The following is an 18,384-nucleotide window of genomic DNA, read 5'->3' as shown; positions in this document are numbered from 1 at the left end:
TGACAATGTTTTTCATCTAGCAGCTTCACTATAAAAAGAGGAAGATGGAGCAGGAGGAAAATGAGGATGCTGGGTTTGATTTCTCTTATTTGTTTTATACATAAGTAAATTCATTAATTATTAATTATTCCTGACTTATGCTGCTGTAAGTAAAAGGATTCAGATTCTTCAGTCAACACGTCTGTTCTTTTAGATCCAGGAAAATATAAAATTCAAAAGTCTGTTATAACACCAAGAATAAGCCATTCTCCACTTCTACAGTCTCCATTTTATTGCTGCTGGTTGTGAAGAATCTCTGATCACAAAGATGGAGATGCGGAAAAGGAATGGTTCTCAAATTCTGTTTTGGTTGACTAGATGATTTCAGGGTAAAAAGAACATTAAATATACTTACAATGTGCACAGCCTATGAACAGACAGATATAGCTTATATTCCTGAGTACAAATAATACCTACAAAATACACTAGGTATGCAACTGAGCCAATCATAGCTTGTGCTTTGTGTTACTTAATTGGTGGGAAAAAAAGAGAAGTTTTTGGAAGAGCTCTTTCACCACTGTCTTCTGCTTGATCATATTTAGTAGGCTTTTCCATGTGGTTTTCCAAATATTTCTCTGGAATAGCATGCTTTCTTGTGTTCTGCACATCACTTTCTGCTGTGCCTGTGAAAGGAGTCAGTCTGTCACCCAGTTCACTTCTCACTTTGTCAGCTGCATTCTTCCAGAGATTCTCTGCAACAATAAATCATTAAATGAGAGGGTTAAGACTGCAGGTAAAACACAGAACAGCAGGTTAAAACACAGAACTGACACAAACTCCCAGCAAATCAGATGAAAGTTTTCTCTGAGATCTTACAACCCCCACTGCTGCATTCTTTTGCTCTGAAAGTGACATGCACTGTGGTGTGCTGTCAGATACTGTTTTGCTCTCAGCAGGGAGAAGGGTTTTCCATGTGACTCTTCAGCACTTCCAGTCTTCTTGCAGGTATCTGAACTAAAACATAAGGCATGCAGTTCTACACAAGTGAGGAATGGTGCCTTTACCCACCCCATTTCAGGGGCCATCCATTATCTCCACACTTCCACCTCCCCTTACTCCAGGCAGATGACACTAAAGACAAAGAAACACCAAACACTGACAAAAATGCACTTAGTTCTGAGGTGGAACAAGCTTACGAATAGTCTCTCTTCTATTTTCCAGTGCAGAGAATGAGCCATCACTCATCTTCCTTGGGGCCTGTGTTTTCCGGAATACTTTTGGCTCCTGGATCCATGCGTGTTTCATCGCTTCATCGGGAGTCATGCGCAGGGAAGGCTCCCACCTTAAATCCACAGGAGACAAATCATTATTCAACTATTTCTATCTGAAAATTAGTAAGAGGCAAGAGATTCAGCCCTATCTTTTGAAAGTCAGGTCATGAGGACATTTTTTTGAAACAAAATAATTTTCTTTTTATCCCAAAACCATGGAAAAATCTTATGAGATCTTCTCCAGCCTTCAAAACCCATTTATGTCAGCACCGTGCTGATCAAACCCTCTGCAGCATCAAACCATTTATAATATGCAGTTCCTGCTTCTATTAGGGTAGGGACCCAACGTTCTTGTTTAAGGTTTGATTTTTTGCTCCACTGAAATTATTTTCTGAAAATTCTGATTCAACCAGCAAACTAAAATGAATCAATGATTCACACAGACTTGGCAAACAGAGAACACTGAAAGCAACCTTCTTTAGCAGTTTCTTTAGAATTTCTTTAGGAAAGTGCTACTGAACTGCTAGAAAGAAATTTGAAGTCACTGCTAAAGAAGGCATAGTAAAGTGTCAATAATAACACTTATACAAATGATGCCATGTGGAAAACAAAAAAAAAAAAAACCAAAAAAAAACCAAACCAAACTCAAAACACCTCACCAGAAAATAAAAAAGCAAACACAACAGATGCCAAGATTTTAAAGGCACAAAAGAATGAAAGCAAAGTCAAAACTAGCTTGTTGCATACAGTATGAACTCACATTAAGCATCCTTTCAAGAAGTCCAAGAAGCCAGCATCATGGGTGTTCAGCACTGTGCTTAGATCCTTGGAGTCTGGGCATCTTTTTTTCCCCTTGCTGTTAGTTACAGATTTAGGAAAACCTTTGGAATCTTAAAAAAAAAAGACATTCTCAAAAAATTACATTAAAAACCTTCACTAAATACTTTTAAAAGTTGCATAAATAGTATCCATGTTCATCCCACTAACTCCAGTTTTGCCCTGTTGGATTGATAATCTACCAGAATTGTGGCAAATAGGATTGGTTACATCCAAGAGACCACATCCTACACTTTGTTGCTTTGTTTGCTTTGAGCAATTTATACAAACCCAATTTATACACAGAGAAATAAAAAATGTAAATTAGTTCCCAGAGCCCACTGCATTCCTTTGAGCAACAATATTTTTAAAGAGCAACTTCTCTATCACTTTGGCAATTAGAGGCCCATAAGATATGAAAAGCAGAGCTCCAGGTTCGTTTATAGGCCTCATTTTATCCTTTTGCTTTTTTTCCATACCTCTTCCTGGAAGTATTTTTATCAGCTAGGAATTAGCTAAAGATCTCTGACCCTACTCTCTACCAGTGCTATTAATTAGTGATTAACTACCAGGTAGGCATCCAGCAAGGATGAATAATCAGAAGAAATTACCGAAGAATGTTCTCCTCCTTGATGCAGCCTGGATAAAATCAGCTGGTGGAAGACCCAATACCTTCACAGAAAATGAATTAATAGAGTTATTCCTCATTTCATAAAGATACACAACAACCATCAGGTGAGACGTGGCATTTTGCCCTCCTTATGAAAAGAAGCTGAATGTTGCAATTCACTGTGAAATGTCTGCAAAATATTTCCTCTTATTGTGGAGAGAATTGAAGGATTCCTTAGTGCTGCCTGTACATGTCTTTGCATCAAAAATAGCATGGCCAGCAGAAGCAGGGCAGTGATTGTCCCTCTCTCTATGGCACTGGTGAGGCCACAGATCAAATCCTGTGTCCAGTTCTGCGCCTGTCACTTCAGGAAGGACATTGAGAGGCTGGAGCGTGTTCAGAGAAGGGAACAGAGCTGGGGAAGGGGCTAGAGCACAAGTCTGATGAGGGGAAGCTGAGGAAGCTGGGAAAGCCTGGAGGAAAAGAGGCTCAGGGGGGCTCTTCTGGCTCGAAGAGCCATTTGGCTGCATTAAACCTCCCTCTGAAAGGCCAGGCCATAGCCAATCATATTTCATTATTGCTTGAGGTTTCTCTTTGTTTCTGGTGGTGCAGTTTATCAAATGGGTGTGCAAACCAATCCCAAAAGTTACCTCCATGATGCAGGCAAGCTGGTCAGCTTCATTTTCCCCTGGAAACAGTGGGTAGCCTGTGTAAAGCTCTGCTATGATACAGCCTAAGCTCCACATATCAACAGCCATAGCATAAGGATGACCAAGAATCACCTCAGGGGAGCGATAAAAGCGGCTCTGAACATAGGTGTACACTGGATTAAAAATTAGACAAGAAGCAAAATTTCACAGTTGGGACTGAAAGGTCAATTTGCAGATTTCACAGAAAAGTGGCATATGTTCAGGAATCATAAATCTGTCTATCCATGGATTGCTCACGTAGGCTCTGGAAACATTTTCTAATCCCATTCTAAAAGTAATGGGTGATACACTTTCCCCTGTTCTATTTAGAAATTGTTCTTCAACAAGTTTCACTGAAGGAAATTGTTTTACTAATGCTGTGATTCAGTTTATCAATGCTCATTGTCCTATTTGAAGGTGTTCCATTTGCATCAATCAACAGTTCCTAAATTAAAAACACAGTTCCCATTTCCCTCCCTGTGGTATTCATACAAAAAGTACAAATTCTAATTTAACCATCTCACAGAGAAAGGCTCTCTGGACCTGACAAACTTCTTGATACGTGAAATATTTGGATTATCCTCTTAAGTTTGTTCCAGCTAACCACTCCTGAAAGTGCAATTCTGATTTCAACAGGAGTAGAGGAACTGATCAGGCTTGGGACAAAGAAAAAGAATGGTAATATCTTACTTGTCTTTACCAGTATTTGCTCCACCATCAGTGGCTGAACAGTTCACCAGGTTCTAATTAGGGGCATAGGTCAATATATTAGCCCAATCCAAGAAATAGTTTTTCCACATTATTTAAAATTAAGAAAGCTTATTAAGAAAATTACATCAACTTGACTTTTCTGCAAACCTCTTTGGTCTTCATAGCAGCTTGATCCAAAATCAATAACTTTGACTGAACCTTGCCCATTGTGGTATAATAGTATGTTCTCCTAAGAAGAAAAAAAATCACAGAGAAAAGAGGGGTTTAGCATCATATTAAGTTAGTGAACACTTGTGAAAATCAGAATGCAAATCTCATTTACACTTCTCTGCATAATGAGAGCTTCAAAATTCAAACTCCTTTGGAATGCATTTGCTAACATGAGGAAGCAGCCAATAATGTGCAATTGTGCAAAGCAGAGGGGAGATTTGGAAAGGTACCCAGGCTGCAGGTGAGCCAGAACGGGCACCAGGGAGCTCCCCAAAACTCAGGGTTGCTTATCTAGTAAAAGCCAAAGTGCACCTGGCTTTGTGCTGTGCTGAATTAACCAGAAACATCCTTTTGTAAGCACAGAAAGCCCCTGGCCCATGAAGAAGCCACACTCCTCAGTTCTTCCCTGCACTCCTTTCCCCAGACTCCGTGTCAGCTCACCCCTCCCCACCTGTGTGATGCACAGGTCTCAAGGGAGGGATAAATGGACAAGGCAGGGTCCTATGGATTCTTAGCTGGGTGTAGGTAGGTACAGCACTGGGTTCCTGCAATTCCAGCTGGAGAACTGAACCTTAAACAGCCAGCTCAGGGATATGTCCACTGATGAGCAAACACAGCTTTCAGCTCTCTTCTGTAGAGCTGAGTTTTATCCTCATTAAAAGTCTGTCTAAATGAAAAATTTCCTTCTCCACTCCTCAGCAGACAAATGGTTACCTGTATCAACTAGTTTTACAGTGATTATATGTCAGGGCTTTGAAGGACTGAACACTTCCCAGGTGGATGCTAAATAATGATGAAGTGGTTTCTTAGCTCGTAAGGAAATGCTTAATGTGCCAGGAAGGAGAAGCTGCTGCTGGTGAAGCTCAAGGCAAGGACTGACTTCCACAATCCAGGTGCTCTTGGCTCTGGAGAGGGAAGCAGTATCCCCTCTCTGCAGCTCAATATCCCTTCATGCTCATGGTAGGACTCTGTCTCTTATATTGAATCTCTCACAATGAAAGGGAGCTGATCAAAGCTGGAAAACCAGGCTTTGGAGGCAGTGATTACCTAGTGTAAAGGCCAGAGAAACTCCATATTCTATCTTATGCTGAGAAATATCATAGGAGGCAGATGGGATAACAGATGTGAGTTTCAGGCAACATAAATTCATGAAACTACAATTGCTGAATGAGAACAACATTGTCTTTTAGTTAACTCACTATATTTTCACTAATATGTTGCTCTATTTAAATACAGACTACACCAATTGATGCTGCCAACGTCATTCCTTGTCAGTGGCTGCCTGGAAACAAATTTCCCATTGGGCTAATTGTTTTTGATTCAGATATCTGGGTTATCTTTCAAGCCTCTCTTCTCACTGCAAATTGGTCTGGCAAAGATTTTGGCAAGACAATGGGTATAGACAGTATGTGACTTCTCAGAATTCTAAATCAAGATACATTTAGCAAAGTGAGAACAGAATTTTATCCTTAGCATTTTTACCTAAGAACTTATTTATTTCTTTATTGATTAATTTGCCCTTTTGAAAAGGAAATCAAGAGAAACTTTCACCTGGAGTGAAAATATAATGAAAATCTTTCAGAAATCTCAGAAAAATGCAAAAATTTAAATCTGGGGCTTAAGGAGAATGGAAATATTTTACCTAGCATGAATACTTAGCAGATACAGCAGAGGGAATTGGAGGACAGATGTCCCTCCAAAAACAGGTAAACACCCTAAATACTGTTCCACAGAATTCCTTTGTCATTTACTAGGCTACTTAATTTTATAGTTATGCCTAAGAAATTAAATAGACTTAACATGATAACCTGAAACAGGCTGCTTTGTGAATACTCCTTGCGTTACAATGCCCCTCATCTTGAAATACTTAATTTTACAAGTATTTTTCTTTTTCTCTAAGCAAAAAGTCATTATCTGAATTTGATTCATATTTGCATATGTTTTGGCAACCAAATAATCTCATTAATGCTTTGGTGAATGAACTGAATCAATGGTAATAATCAGTTGAATGTAGCATGAACATAATCTGAAATAAATTACAGCTTCTGTACAAACATCATACTGGGTTTTAGGGTTTCTCCTGACAGTTCCTCTCAATCAATAAAGAATAGGATGAGCTCATTCATTCTATACAGAATACCAGGTGATGAAATGATTGTACTTACAGGCTTCAGATCACAGTGAATGATCCTTTCCTGGTAGAGCACTTGTAAGCACCTCAGCACACAGCGAGTGAAGTGGCGAATCAACGACAGGCTGAAGCCTTGGAAATTGTTCTTTTTGATCAGCTCATACAAATTTATTCTGTGGTGGAGGAAGAAGCAGCAGACAGAGAGCAGATAAGAGATTGGGGAATTTATTTTTAAAGGCATGATTAGTTTCCAGTGAGTTAAGAGCTTTTCTTCCCACATGGAGGACTCATGCAGAGGAAAATGACAGCTATTTTCCTCCTTGCAAATGCTGCTCTGCATGTGATATGCACAAACATCTCCCAGATCTAAAGCAGATGTAAACTCAGTGAACTTGCTTGCTAAACTTGCTGCTGTTAAGCAGCTGTGCTGATTTTCACCAAAACCAATAATCATTCAGGAACCAAAATGAATTTTCTACTGTCTCCTTTTGCTGTCATTTCTCTTTGCTTTGTCATCTTGAGTAAATAATTTCTGTCTAAAGGTTTTTAACCAGCATTAAATATTTCTAGATACCACCCCACCCCCCACCCCCCCTCCCGCAATATCAATTCAGGTCTCATTAGGTTTTTATATCCCTCCTGTGACCATCACATCTTAGCAACTTCCAGTAGCCTGGAGAAGAGAAGGCTCTGGAAGATCTCACTGCAGCTTTCCAGTGCCTTAAGGAGCTTATGAAAAGGAGGGAGAGTGATTTTTGAAGTGATAGTGATAGGACAAGGGATAATGATTTCAAACTGAAAAAGGAGTAGGTTTAGATTGGATATTAGGAATAAATTCTTCCCTATGAGAGGTTTCCTCAGCACTAGCACACATCTGCAAGGACATGACCAGCTGGAGCTTTCTGCCTTCCTCATGGGAGTGTCCAATGCTGGCAGGCACAGTCTTTGGAATTAAAGTTGCCCAGACTTAATGGAAAAGATGACAAATCAAAGGCTTTTCTTGGTATTTTAAAGGCAATGAAAATTTTACCAAACATTTTTCTATGACAACCACTCTTAACTCCATGGTGGAGAACTAAGATAGTGACTATCCCATTTCCCTGTGTGTTTCAATAGCAGCTTTCAGAAAAGACTGGTCTATGTCTTCCCTGGAAAGGAGTCACCTCTTACCCTGTGTGCCTGTGACAGACTCACATACAGCAACACAAGGGATTTAGGTTTCTTTGGGATCAAGTTGTTCATATGATGCTGAATCTTCCGCAGGGGCTGTAGCATATGCACCAGTGGGGGTTTTACTTTAAAGGCTGGAGAAGTGGGGGTAGCCTGGATAACTCCAGTTTGACTCCCTGATTACAAGAAGGCTGATGAATAAAATGATCTGACTTCTCCAAAATTCCTCCAGAATTGCTCCTAAGATGCCCTGCAGCAAAGATTCATAAAAAGCAAGATGCAGTTTTATTTTTAAATTATTTGATATTATTCATATTTATATACCCTGGAGTTTACCAGTCCTGAATTTACTCTTTTCCTCACAGGTCTTTCGGGGAAGAAGACTTCAATACCCAGCACAGAAAATAAGGGATGGATCATGTCATTGCCCGTGTGAAGTCTGAACGTGACCTTTTTCAGTTCACCTTGGGTGATCAAAGGCTCAGTTATGCAGTCTGTATTTAGACAGTGTTCCTTTCTAGCTGCCAATTCTTCTGAAGAAGACATAAAAATTAAATCTTGTAAGGCACAAGAGCTACAATTCTCCTCAACGTGTGTGTAAAGGAAAATGTACTTTACCCTAGCAGTTCAAAGGAGATACAGAAGTGATTGCGAAAGTAGAAGTATTCCTTCATGTGGATGATATTGTGAGTATCATCTTTGTCTTTCTTCAGCAGAGCATCAAGGATCTTCACTTCTACCAAAGCCTGGCTGTGAAATCTGAAATATCACATGACATGGGAATGGTGACATCAACTTAGAGTAGCATTTGTATTTCTGCAAATGCTACAAACACTACGAGCTTATGATAAGCTCAGCAGGTGGGACAATTATTAAAATGTTTCATTCAGTCCTGTTAACCACTGTAATTTTGATTTCTGATGGTTGATTCCTGGTCTAAATACACTGGCCTTACATAAACCTTCAGGGTACCTAATTTGACTTGTTTGAAAAAAACCTTTAAATGAAAAGATTTCCAATGACTAAAATCCTGGTGCTCTCAAGTCTATAGGAATGCTTCACTTCCCTTGAACAGGGCCATGTTTCACACCTACCACAGTCAGACAGTGTATTTTGAAAAGCATCTTTACACTTAGTGTTCACTGAGGGGGAAAACAGCTGAACATCTGTTTCACTGACTCTGCTTCAAGCTCAAATTTGTAACCAGCCACTTAACAGGAACAGGTTGCTTAGGACCACAGTGTAGAATTTTGCATGTTCAAGCAAGTGATGGGTGCGTTCCAGCATATTCCTGTGGTTTTGGAGCCTTGTGGAGATGCTCCTTACTCTCACAGGGAGTTCCTGCTCCTGCACAGCTGGTTACGTGGGTTGTGTATTCACTGTGCAACACATAGAGAGATCTCCTTGTGAGCCTGGAAAAACTGTGCTTGCTTTCCTAGGCTGTCTCTCCTCTGGGTCCAGGCCAGTTCCTGACATCCTCTTTCCTCACTCTGCCCTCACTGTGTTTAATGAATGTACAGGAGGTTTGATTTTGATTTGTTCATGTTGTCACAGTTTGCCTGTATCTAAGAGGGATGACTGTACTGGTTTTAAGTCAGCAGATACCTCACCTTTTCTTATTCCTTATTATTTTCAATGCCACTAACTCATTGGTTTTGTGATCCAGGCATTTGGCCACCTGCCCAAATGACCCTTTCCCAATGACCTCCAAGACTTCGTAGCGGTAGGCAATGTGGTCATGTAAAACCTTCAAAAGAACACAAAGAGTTCAGATTCAAGGAATACAACAAAGACCAGGCTTCCCAGAAGCTCCTGTGTGTTTGAGTCTGCTGTCCATGACAGATGGTGGGCTAGCTACAGGTGAAGTTTACATCAAATAAGGGTGACAAGGAAAATCCCAAGTGATGCTTTCATAGCCCACCTACCTTGCTTCAACCCTGCATGACATGAAAAGTGAATTCTCCCCTGAGTTTTAAAAGGCATGTTTTCACTACGTGAATATTTGTCTTCTAGAAACAACATTTATCTCACAGACAACACTTAAAGAGTTGGCATAAAATCACTACAAACTTACTGAGCTCAAAATGAATACCATAATATTTCCACTTACCTTTAAGTAGGAACCATGCTCATCATCATAACAATTATTATTCTGGGTTTCAGGTAAACCTTCAATCTTTTTAGCTTCCAGGCCAAGAAACCAGAGCTCTGTATAATTGAAAATTTCTTTTTGCTCATAGACTGTTAACTGGTTTCTAAAATTTTTCAAGGCTTCTAAATCAGAAAACAAGAACGTAAAATCAAAAATCAATAGAATGTCAGAAACCTGATGGCAAAGTGCTTTTACAGTGGAACATTTCACAGTAGAACCCACCACTTTGAGCAGGATGCTGAGAAAGGCTGTTAAGAGTTCCCTTTCAACTAAGATTTCTCTTTTTCTACAATTTCATACAAATTTCTAATTTCTTTTCCTGGCTTGCAGTATTAAGTTCAATAAAGCACTCATCATCTGTCAGCAAGATTTTTAAGAGAGCTTAGGTAAAAATCACTTAATTGTGAGGGAAGTTATGTATATAGATTTTTTGAAAATCCCATCTGCTCCCTCAGGCTCCATAACTTACATGAAAAGTCACATTTTTATTGGTTTGATTGCTATATTTATAAAATGCCAGTAATGTCTAGTTAACCAAAACTTTTAAGTCCTTGTTTTTCCGATAAAAATCATCAGTTTTTCTGATAAAAATCATCAATCATCATCATCATGCTTGAGGTTAGGAATTAAATGGAACCCAAATCTGCTTTTCTCCTAGTTCTCATTCTTCCTGCATAGAATTTCAGCTGCTCTAACACCTCCACTCCCATCATTTAAATGTGGATATATATTCAGACAGGAGCATTATAAATCTATGTGTTGCATGTATGTGTGGGTGTTTTGTTAAACAGTGGCAAATCTTCATCCAGCAATGCAGGGCTGCTAAATAATTTCAAAGCAAAAGGCCACTACTTTTTTTTTTTCCTAGACTCCTTCTAGAAATAGGTTAACTCTGTCAGAAACTTTCTAGATCTGAGAACTCCCAAAATGCAATTTAGCCCACATCAATAAAATGGGACACAGCCACAAGGAAGTGGGAAAAGGTTTTATCCCTGTAATGGAATATTGCTGTCACCTACCCCACCTAAGTCTTAGATAAATATACATTCTTTTTTATACTGCATGTTTCTCTTCTGTATTTGTGTTAGTCAAATCATTCCCCTATTGGGTACTTCCCAAAGCTGGATAATTAGAAATCACTTAGTCCCATCCATATTGCCGAGCTCTAAATTATTAAATATTTCAGCAGCCATTTAACATGGCACCTCTGCTCCCTCAGTGTCCTGACTGTACACACTCCTCATCTGTGCAGGCAGCCTCACTCCAGTCCTTTCAGTTTATCCAGGGATATTCTACCTGAAGCTGTCATAGGCAGTTTGACCCCAATGCTGGTGCTCTCCAGTTCAGATGATTTTGTATGGACTTTGGTATCACTCTCAGGAAGACTGTCTGGAAGGTTAAATTGAGGAAAATTGCCTTGAGTTCCATTTTCCTGCCAAGCAGAAAAAAAAAATCAAAATTTAAAAACTGCTATATTCACAGAGACAAAGCTGCAATATATTTATTTTGGATTAGTTGCATAATCTCTGTCAATTTTGTGCTGAGACAGAACAAGCAAGCTTGGGCACTAGAACACCCTGCTTATTCAGACTGCAAATTCTGCCAAAAGCATTAAAGGCTGTTGGACCATGGAAAGATAAATCTCTATAAATGAGAAAAGGAAGTTTGTCTTCCAGATTCATTCAGTATATGGACTGTCTAGAAATGCTATCTATACCAATGCTGGTCAGCCTTGGAGGGCTGTGGAACAATCCCTCTTGGAACCATGCCAAACCAAGTGAAAGACAGGAAATTGATTTGGAATAACCAGTATGGATATGCCAACAAATGGTGTCTGAACAACTTTGTTGTCTTCTCTGATGAAGTGATTGGCTTGGCCAGTGGGAGAAAAGCACTAAGCATCGTGAACTTTGTCTTGAGCAGGGCCTGTGACACTGGAGCCCAGTCAGTGGGAGATTAACTGGATAAATGGATCATAATGTGAGCAGCCTGCTCCAAGTTTGCTTGGCTTATAGTGAGAGGTGGGGCCAGATGTCCTTCAGAGGTCTCTTCCAAGCTAAATGATTCCTTTATTTATTTCTCATCCTTTGAGAAAGTCCTCATAGAAGTGGGGCTGGGTGGAGACTAAAAAACAGCTCAGTGTCTGTCCGTGTCAGAAGGGTACCAAAGCCATATTCAAAAACCAGCACATGGTTGCCAAGACAAGGAGAACCCAAGTGATGGATATGGACTAACAAGTGGGCAAGCTTGGTCCACTACATCCTTGCAAGAAGTCCTGACTGGTACCACTTCAATAAAAGCATCTTGGTGCTTGTGGGGTTTGAGTTAAGGATGTGTGCAAGTAAAAATGGGTTATTTTCAAAATGAAGCATTTTCCATACTTGTCTCTAATTCTGACCCTTTTTCTCTCTTCCCCCACACTTATACACTTGTGACACTCTGCCAGTGATACTCTCTCAGTGGTACTCAGAGGGAGGCTGGTTCACCAGGCAAACAAGATGTCCAGGAGCTTTCTAACTCACCTGAAAAGAGGGGAGGACACTCTGCAAGCTCTTATTTGCTCTTTGAGGCAGGCTGCTCTCAAAGGGGGGAGGGTTTGCAGCATCTGCAGCCAGACCATGCTTCACTTGACCTTCCAGATGTGGGAGGGAAAGGACACCACGACTGACTCTCTAAATAGAAAGCACAAGGAAATGTCACATAACGACCTAGCAAGAGTTCTGTGCCACATCTATGAACACCAGAGGGATGTAACTCCTTCGAAAATGTGTGTGGTTTGCTTCTGACACCTAAAGGCAAAGGGGAAATGAGCAGATTCTAAGGCAGCTCCAGCTGTACTAACAGACAGCAAGAGGTTGTCCAGGCAATCCAGCACAATTTAGGGAATGAGACTCCTCACAAGAACACTTCCATCCAGCATCAGGGTAGCAACTGCTTCAGCTGCAAAGGGTGGCTGGATTTGGAAGCCCAGCAGCCATTCCAGGCAGCAGGACTCCTGTGAGTGGGGAAAATAAAGCCCACACAAGGTAATAAATAGGCATGAAGTGTCAGTGGTAGAAAATATCATTAACTATTCCCAGTGGCAGAAGAGAAACTGGGACTGGACTGCTGCCAAACACCAGGGGTGGACACAGTGCGAAGTTTTCCCTGCACTGGTTTCTCCATATTTCCTTCCTCCTCATTTCCTATGGAGCTCAATTTGTTTGGGCCCATTTGTTGCACTCCTTATTAGTGAAGAAGAGACAAGCTCTCAGCAAACTTTGCTTAAAAATAAATGCTTACAATCATTTAAATAATCCAGGATTACTAGTCCTTCCTGACTTTTCCCATTTATTATTTGTAAAATACTTCTATATAATTTGTTAATTACAGTCAGTCACTAAAGGGCACAGTTTTATGAATGTCTTGTATGTCTTATCAATGTCTTGAATATCTCAAGTCAGAGAAGTTAAACTCTTAGCAGCAAAGAAAACTCTTTCAGGTAGACTATTTCTTTAGTAAATAATAAAACAATTATTTGAAATAAATCTGAAATAGCTCAACTATGCACTGTGAAATGCAGAATAAAGTCTAGAGAGCTAAAGCTACGGCCCACATAAACCTGTGAAATTTTCCTCCTCAGGGAAGCATAGAAACATATTTGGCAAGCTTTTGACAACAAAAGTGAGGTTTGATATTTTCTTAAAATGCAAAGGAGCAATGCTCTCAAGCCAATCAACTTTAATGAGTAAGTTTTTTATTCCAATACTGTGGAATGGCGTTTAAAATCTTAGAACTGGGATTCCAGTGGATTTTTCCCAAAAGCTTCAAGAAACAAAAGTGATTTGGCAGAAGAAATGCCTCAAATGCTACTGAACACAGCAAAACCAAAATACTTGCAAGCCTTTGGGACAGTCATACAGCCACAGAGAAAATGGAAGAAGACAGGGACTAGAAGACTTGCTCATATTCATTTATTATAAGAGATCACTTAAAAAACAAGCATTCAGGTATTTTTGAAGTCAGCTGAAGAGTCACATACCTGATGGAAGACTCTGTTAGAGCCCAAATGATCCCTCTCTTGAACAGTCAGCTGAGACTGAGAAAAAGCATCCACATGGGAAGACTGCAAACATAAAGTGAGGCTTTAATCAAAATTATTCTGGAGGAAAAAATTATGGAACCCCTGCCTGATTTCTGTATTTCCCTCCTTTGTGACAATGCCTATGCCAACACAAGGTGTGAGAGAGGGCCACAAAAGCTGCTGAAACACATTACACACTCTGGCAATGCCTCTCTCAGTTGAGCTGCTGTTTTGTGGGCTAGGGCAGAGACAGTTTATTTTGTTATTATGCCTCTCAAATGTTTGGTATGCCCCTTTGCTCAGCCAAGGTGAAAGGGGCCCTCTGCCATCCCTAAATATGCACTTGGAAGCTGGTAATGAGTCTGCTTGGAAGGTCCACTTTAAACTGCATCACTAGGTAGATTGTGAGCTCATACATTGCTAAAAGCAGCATTAAGCTGATTCAGCTTGGTACAGATTTTATAAAAATAAAATCAGGGTTTAAGTTTACTGAAATACAGAAAAACCCCATTGGCTCCAATGGGCAGATAGTATCAGCAATAAATACAAAAAAAAAACCCCATGGGGAAAGTGCTAAGCAGCTCACCATTTTAAAGAGTTTGCTGGTGCTTTCAGCAGTTTTTCAATAAACATGCTAAGTAGCATTGTACACTTCTGCCCAATAACAAACTGCAATGAAATGAACAAATCTTTAGGATAATTTAGACCAAGAAAACCCTGTGGCTAAAGCACATTGAGCTCTGCTCTATAGGCTGGAGTGAACTCCACTGAGTTTGGTCAAAAGGGCTCCTGAAAGAGTCTGTCTGAGGCTGGAAGAGACAGGGACAACTCAGATTAGATGCTGCACCTGCGCCAATACACTGCAGCTATCCATATATAGACAGAGATATAGACATGGATAAACATAACTGTGTATATATATATATATATATATATAAAGCCGGGTGTGAGATGGGTAAGGGATGCTTGTGTGCAAGCTGATCCACACATACACACAGTGACCTTGATATATGCAGGGCAAATTAGCATTGCAGCAAACAGGGAGATCAAACTGAACATACCCTGACAATGGCTCTGGCACACCCTGCCCTGGCACACCCTGCCCTGAATCACAGACTGGCTTGGGTTGGGAGGGACCTTAAAAACCAAGCAGTTCCAACCCCTGCCATGAGCAGGGACACCTTCCACCAGACCAGGCTGCTCAGAGCCCCAGGCTCCAGGCATTCACAGCTTCTCTTGGACAACCTGTGCCAGGTCTCATTACCCTCACAGGGAACAATTTCTTCCTCCCATCTCCCACCTCCCATTTCTTCCTCCTTTCCCATGGGAAAATATCCCATCTAAACCTCTCTGTCACTAAACCACACTGACTCTCTGTCAGTGTGAAGCCATTCTCCCTTATCCTGTCACTCCAGGCCCTTGTCCAGAGTCTCTCTCCATCTTTCCTGTGGGTTCCCTTCAGGCATTGCAAGGCCACAAGGAGGTCACCCCAAAGCCTTCTCCTCTCCAGGCTGAACAATGCCAATTCCTTCAGCCTTTCCTCCCAGCAGAGCTGCTCAATCCTTCTGACAATCTTGATGGCCTCCTCTCGACTGACTCCAGAGCCTGTGGCATATCCACCCTTGCATAGATTAGAGACTCTAAAGGACTTTTTCAAACTAAATATGGAGCTAAAACTCTGTGTACAGATCTACCTGACCACATGGAGGAAATGCTGCCTCTTGACAGGTTCAGCTGTCTCACCATCAGCCAGGAAGACACCACTCAAGCCAGGCAGACCAGCTGGAAACTGCCCCAAAGATAACTGTGCTCTGTGTGTGCTCTTCCTGTTCCCAAATGAATAAACAAACCCTTCTGCAAGGGCAAACTTGCAGCTCTGACATGAGATGAAGGGTCATGGGTGGCTTAAAGCACAAGAGAATGGCAGGAAAGGGATAAGTACTAAAACCTGGACACAGTAATTCCCATCTTTGGAACTGGAGATCACCCAGCCAGGGATAAGGGATGATATGCTGTAAAGCCAAAATATTACCACTGCCAACACAGCAAATGCCACAGAAGAGGGTCACTAGACTACTGCATCCTAAACAGGAGTGTCCTAGAACACGACACAGTTTGCCCAGGGCACCAAGTATCCTTGTATGAATTTCTTTAGATGATGATTCCATGGAAAACTCAGTGCCAGAGTATTTTACCAGACAATCTACAGACAATCTTCTCATGCAATCTGTGTAACTTGCATTTTAAGGGACAATCACATTTGTTATGAAGGTGAATCTGGGATACACATTCAAAACTCCACTAATTATATCAGCCCAACTCTTAGTAAGACTATTAATTTTAGTGCATGTTATACTTTTTCCTCACACTTCATCCATACTTCATTCCTTGCAAGCTATAATTTTCAGTTTCTGGAGCTGATGAAAATACTGCATTTCATTTAAATGTAGTTTCTTAACTGCTTCATGTTTTTCTAGCTACAAGTCAATACAAAACCAGGATTTTATAGAGAAAAATCTATCACTGAAAACCAAAGAAACAATGACTTCACGTACCTGTGCAGACTGCAGAATCTTGACCCCAAAATGGCATTTTATGTCTTAGCAATACTTTTAAAAATCTAGGCAGTTATGTCTATATTACTAATTTTTAAAAGTAGATTTATTAACAGAGCATGAAAAATTCAAAAAACATCTTTAAAACTGAGCAAGAGCTAAGGAGGAAGGTGAGTGGGCGTCAAGATGTGCTGCCAGAATTTAGAATCCACTTGATTTCCATTCAGTGGTGAAAGATTACCAAGATTTTGAGGCGGACATTTCTCCTTCTACAGTGCAAAACCAGTCCATGTTTTTTTAACCATGGAAATCTGTGATCCTCTTTGTCCCCCTTTCTCAAAACCTACTTACTATGGATTTATTGCTCTTCAGGCAATTTATTCAATAAAATCAGACCTTCATAAAATTCCCCCAAATGGGTAAATAACATAAACTTTTATTTGTAGAAAAACTGATCTGTGCCTCCACCAGTTCTGCTGGTGGCTGAATGGGGAACAGGTTGATTTATTGGACAGTCCACACAATGGTTTTATTTTATGGTCTTGATCCAGGTGACCCAGCAGAACTGCTCTAGCAAAACCCTGGAGTTGCCCTATGGGCTCTGCAGCTGAGCTGTTGTGGCTGAGTTTGTTCTGGCAGATGCACTCCAAAGAAAAAATGCAGCAACTGTTACTATTCCGCTCCATTTCAGTCCTGGTTTCCCTGCTCCTGTGGCACTCAGCCTTGTCCTACAGCTCCAATGCTGCAATCCCAGACTATCATCTCCTGCTATTCCAGCCCTTCAAATCCTGGACTACCTTGCTCATTCCAGTTACCACCAAAGAAACAGGACAAGGTCCTCATCCACCACCTAGCCCACAGTCACAAAGTTTTAGGTTTACAGCATTCTGTAAAATCAGGCATCATGACACACTTCCACAATTCTCAAAATATCAGAGTATTTTTTCAGTACCATGTTAACCATAGAAATCAGAAATGCACTAAAATTTTTGAAATTTTTCAATACACAACTACATGAAATAAAGACCCCGTTGTCTCCTCATTCACAAAGGCATTCTCTTCCCCCTGTTCTCAAAACTGAATGAAGCCTGTAGAATACATGGAGAGAATACAACACAGGTGCTAAATCATGCAACACCATAGCAAATACACTCTCTCACTCAAAATACAGTAGGAGCATAAATATTTTCCCCACCTTGTCAACTATTTCTGTCAGCATTACTGCGAGAGCTGTTAAGTGCAGGACAGGAGCTGTTTATTCCATTCAGCGAAGGCATTTCAGGAAGCCCACCTTCATCTAGTCAGAGCATAGCAGGAGCAGTTCCATGCACAGTGCCTTGAGCAGAAAAAAATGGATAATGCTTCTGCTTGGCTTCAGATTTAAATTTTTCTCCCGGAAATATGCCAGTGACTATTAGCTGCTCTAGTATTCTTTTGGTGGCCATCTGTTCCCTTTCTCAGCCTCCTTCTAGCCAAATATAATTTTCCATATTTATCATGGCAAGTCAGTAATAAGAAAGACAAATATAACAGGATTGGCTGGTCTCCTTGTCATCTCAGTCTGTTCTTTCTCAATGAGCTCATGTGCTTGTGAAACCAAAAAACACTTGAACTTGGATTTTGTCAAAATTTGTCTAAGCGACCTTGCTATACAGTGAGCAAAATCTCTTCAACAAGACTGACAGACTGGAAAATGAAAATTAATTAATTCCTTAAGGGTTGGTTTCTCATTGGGCATTACATGTCAACCTGTGGCACCTTGGTCTGTGGTTCTTGAGGGCATTGGTGCAGAGCTGCTCTGCCCTGTGGGATAATGAGTGTGTGGATTATTTTGGTGTGGATAATGAGACAGAACTTAGCTGCCCTCCTGTCTTTCCTCTTCCTCCTTTGGATGCTGTGCATGTATGATGGGGCACTGATGGAGGCGTCCCTATTCCCCAGCTGTCTTAGGGGAATATCTAAAGCAAAAATACAGTGTGGTCTCCTCCTTCATACAGCCACAGAATGACATGTTCCCTGATGGTCTG

General features: G+C 40.7%; 1 protein-coding gene across 1 annotated transcript; it reads right to left on the bottom strand.

The window, feature by feature from the left end:
- Positions 1 to 245: 245 nt before the first annotated feature.
- On the bottom strand, positions 246 to 17,694 carry DYRK4 (dual specificity tyrosine phosphorylation regulated kinase 4). The gene is made up of 14 exons (XM_053944057.1): positions 17,553 to 17,694; positions 13,761 to 13,844; positions 12,262 to 12,411; positions 11,036 to 11,171; positions 9,698 to 9,861; positions 9,198 to 9,334; positions 8,206 to 8,346; positions 6,452 to 6,590; positions 4,224 to 4,305; positions 3,327 to 3,499; positions 2,678 to 2,738; positions 2,011 to 2,140; positions 1,176 to 1,321; positions 246 to 731 (listed from the first exon to the last, which is right to left on the bottom strand). Exons 1-14 carry the CDS (start codon positions 17,574 to 17,576, stop codon positions 505 to 507), a joined length of 1,794 nt encoding a protein of 597 aa, XP_053800032.1. The 5' UTR covers positions 17,577 to 17,694; the 3' UTR covers positions 246 to 504.
- Positions 17,695 to 18,384: the final 690 nt, after the last annotated feature.

Source organism: Vidua chalybeata, chromosome 5 (assembly GCF_026979565.1).
Source record: "Vidua chalybeata isolate OUT-0048 chromosome 5, bVidCha1 merged haplotype, whole genome shotgun sequence".
NCBI lineage: Eukaryota > Metazoa > Chordata > Aves > Passeriformes > Viduidae > Vidua > Vidua chalybeata.
This window is presented reverse-complemented; position numbering and strand designations above follow the sequence as displayed.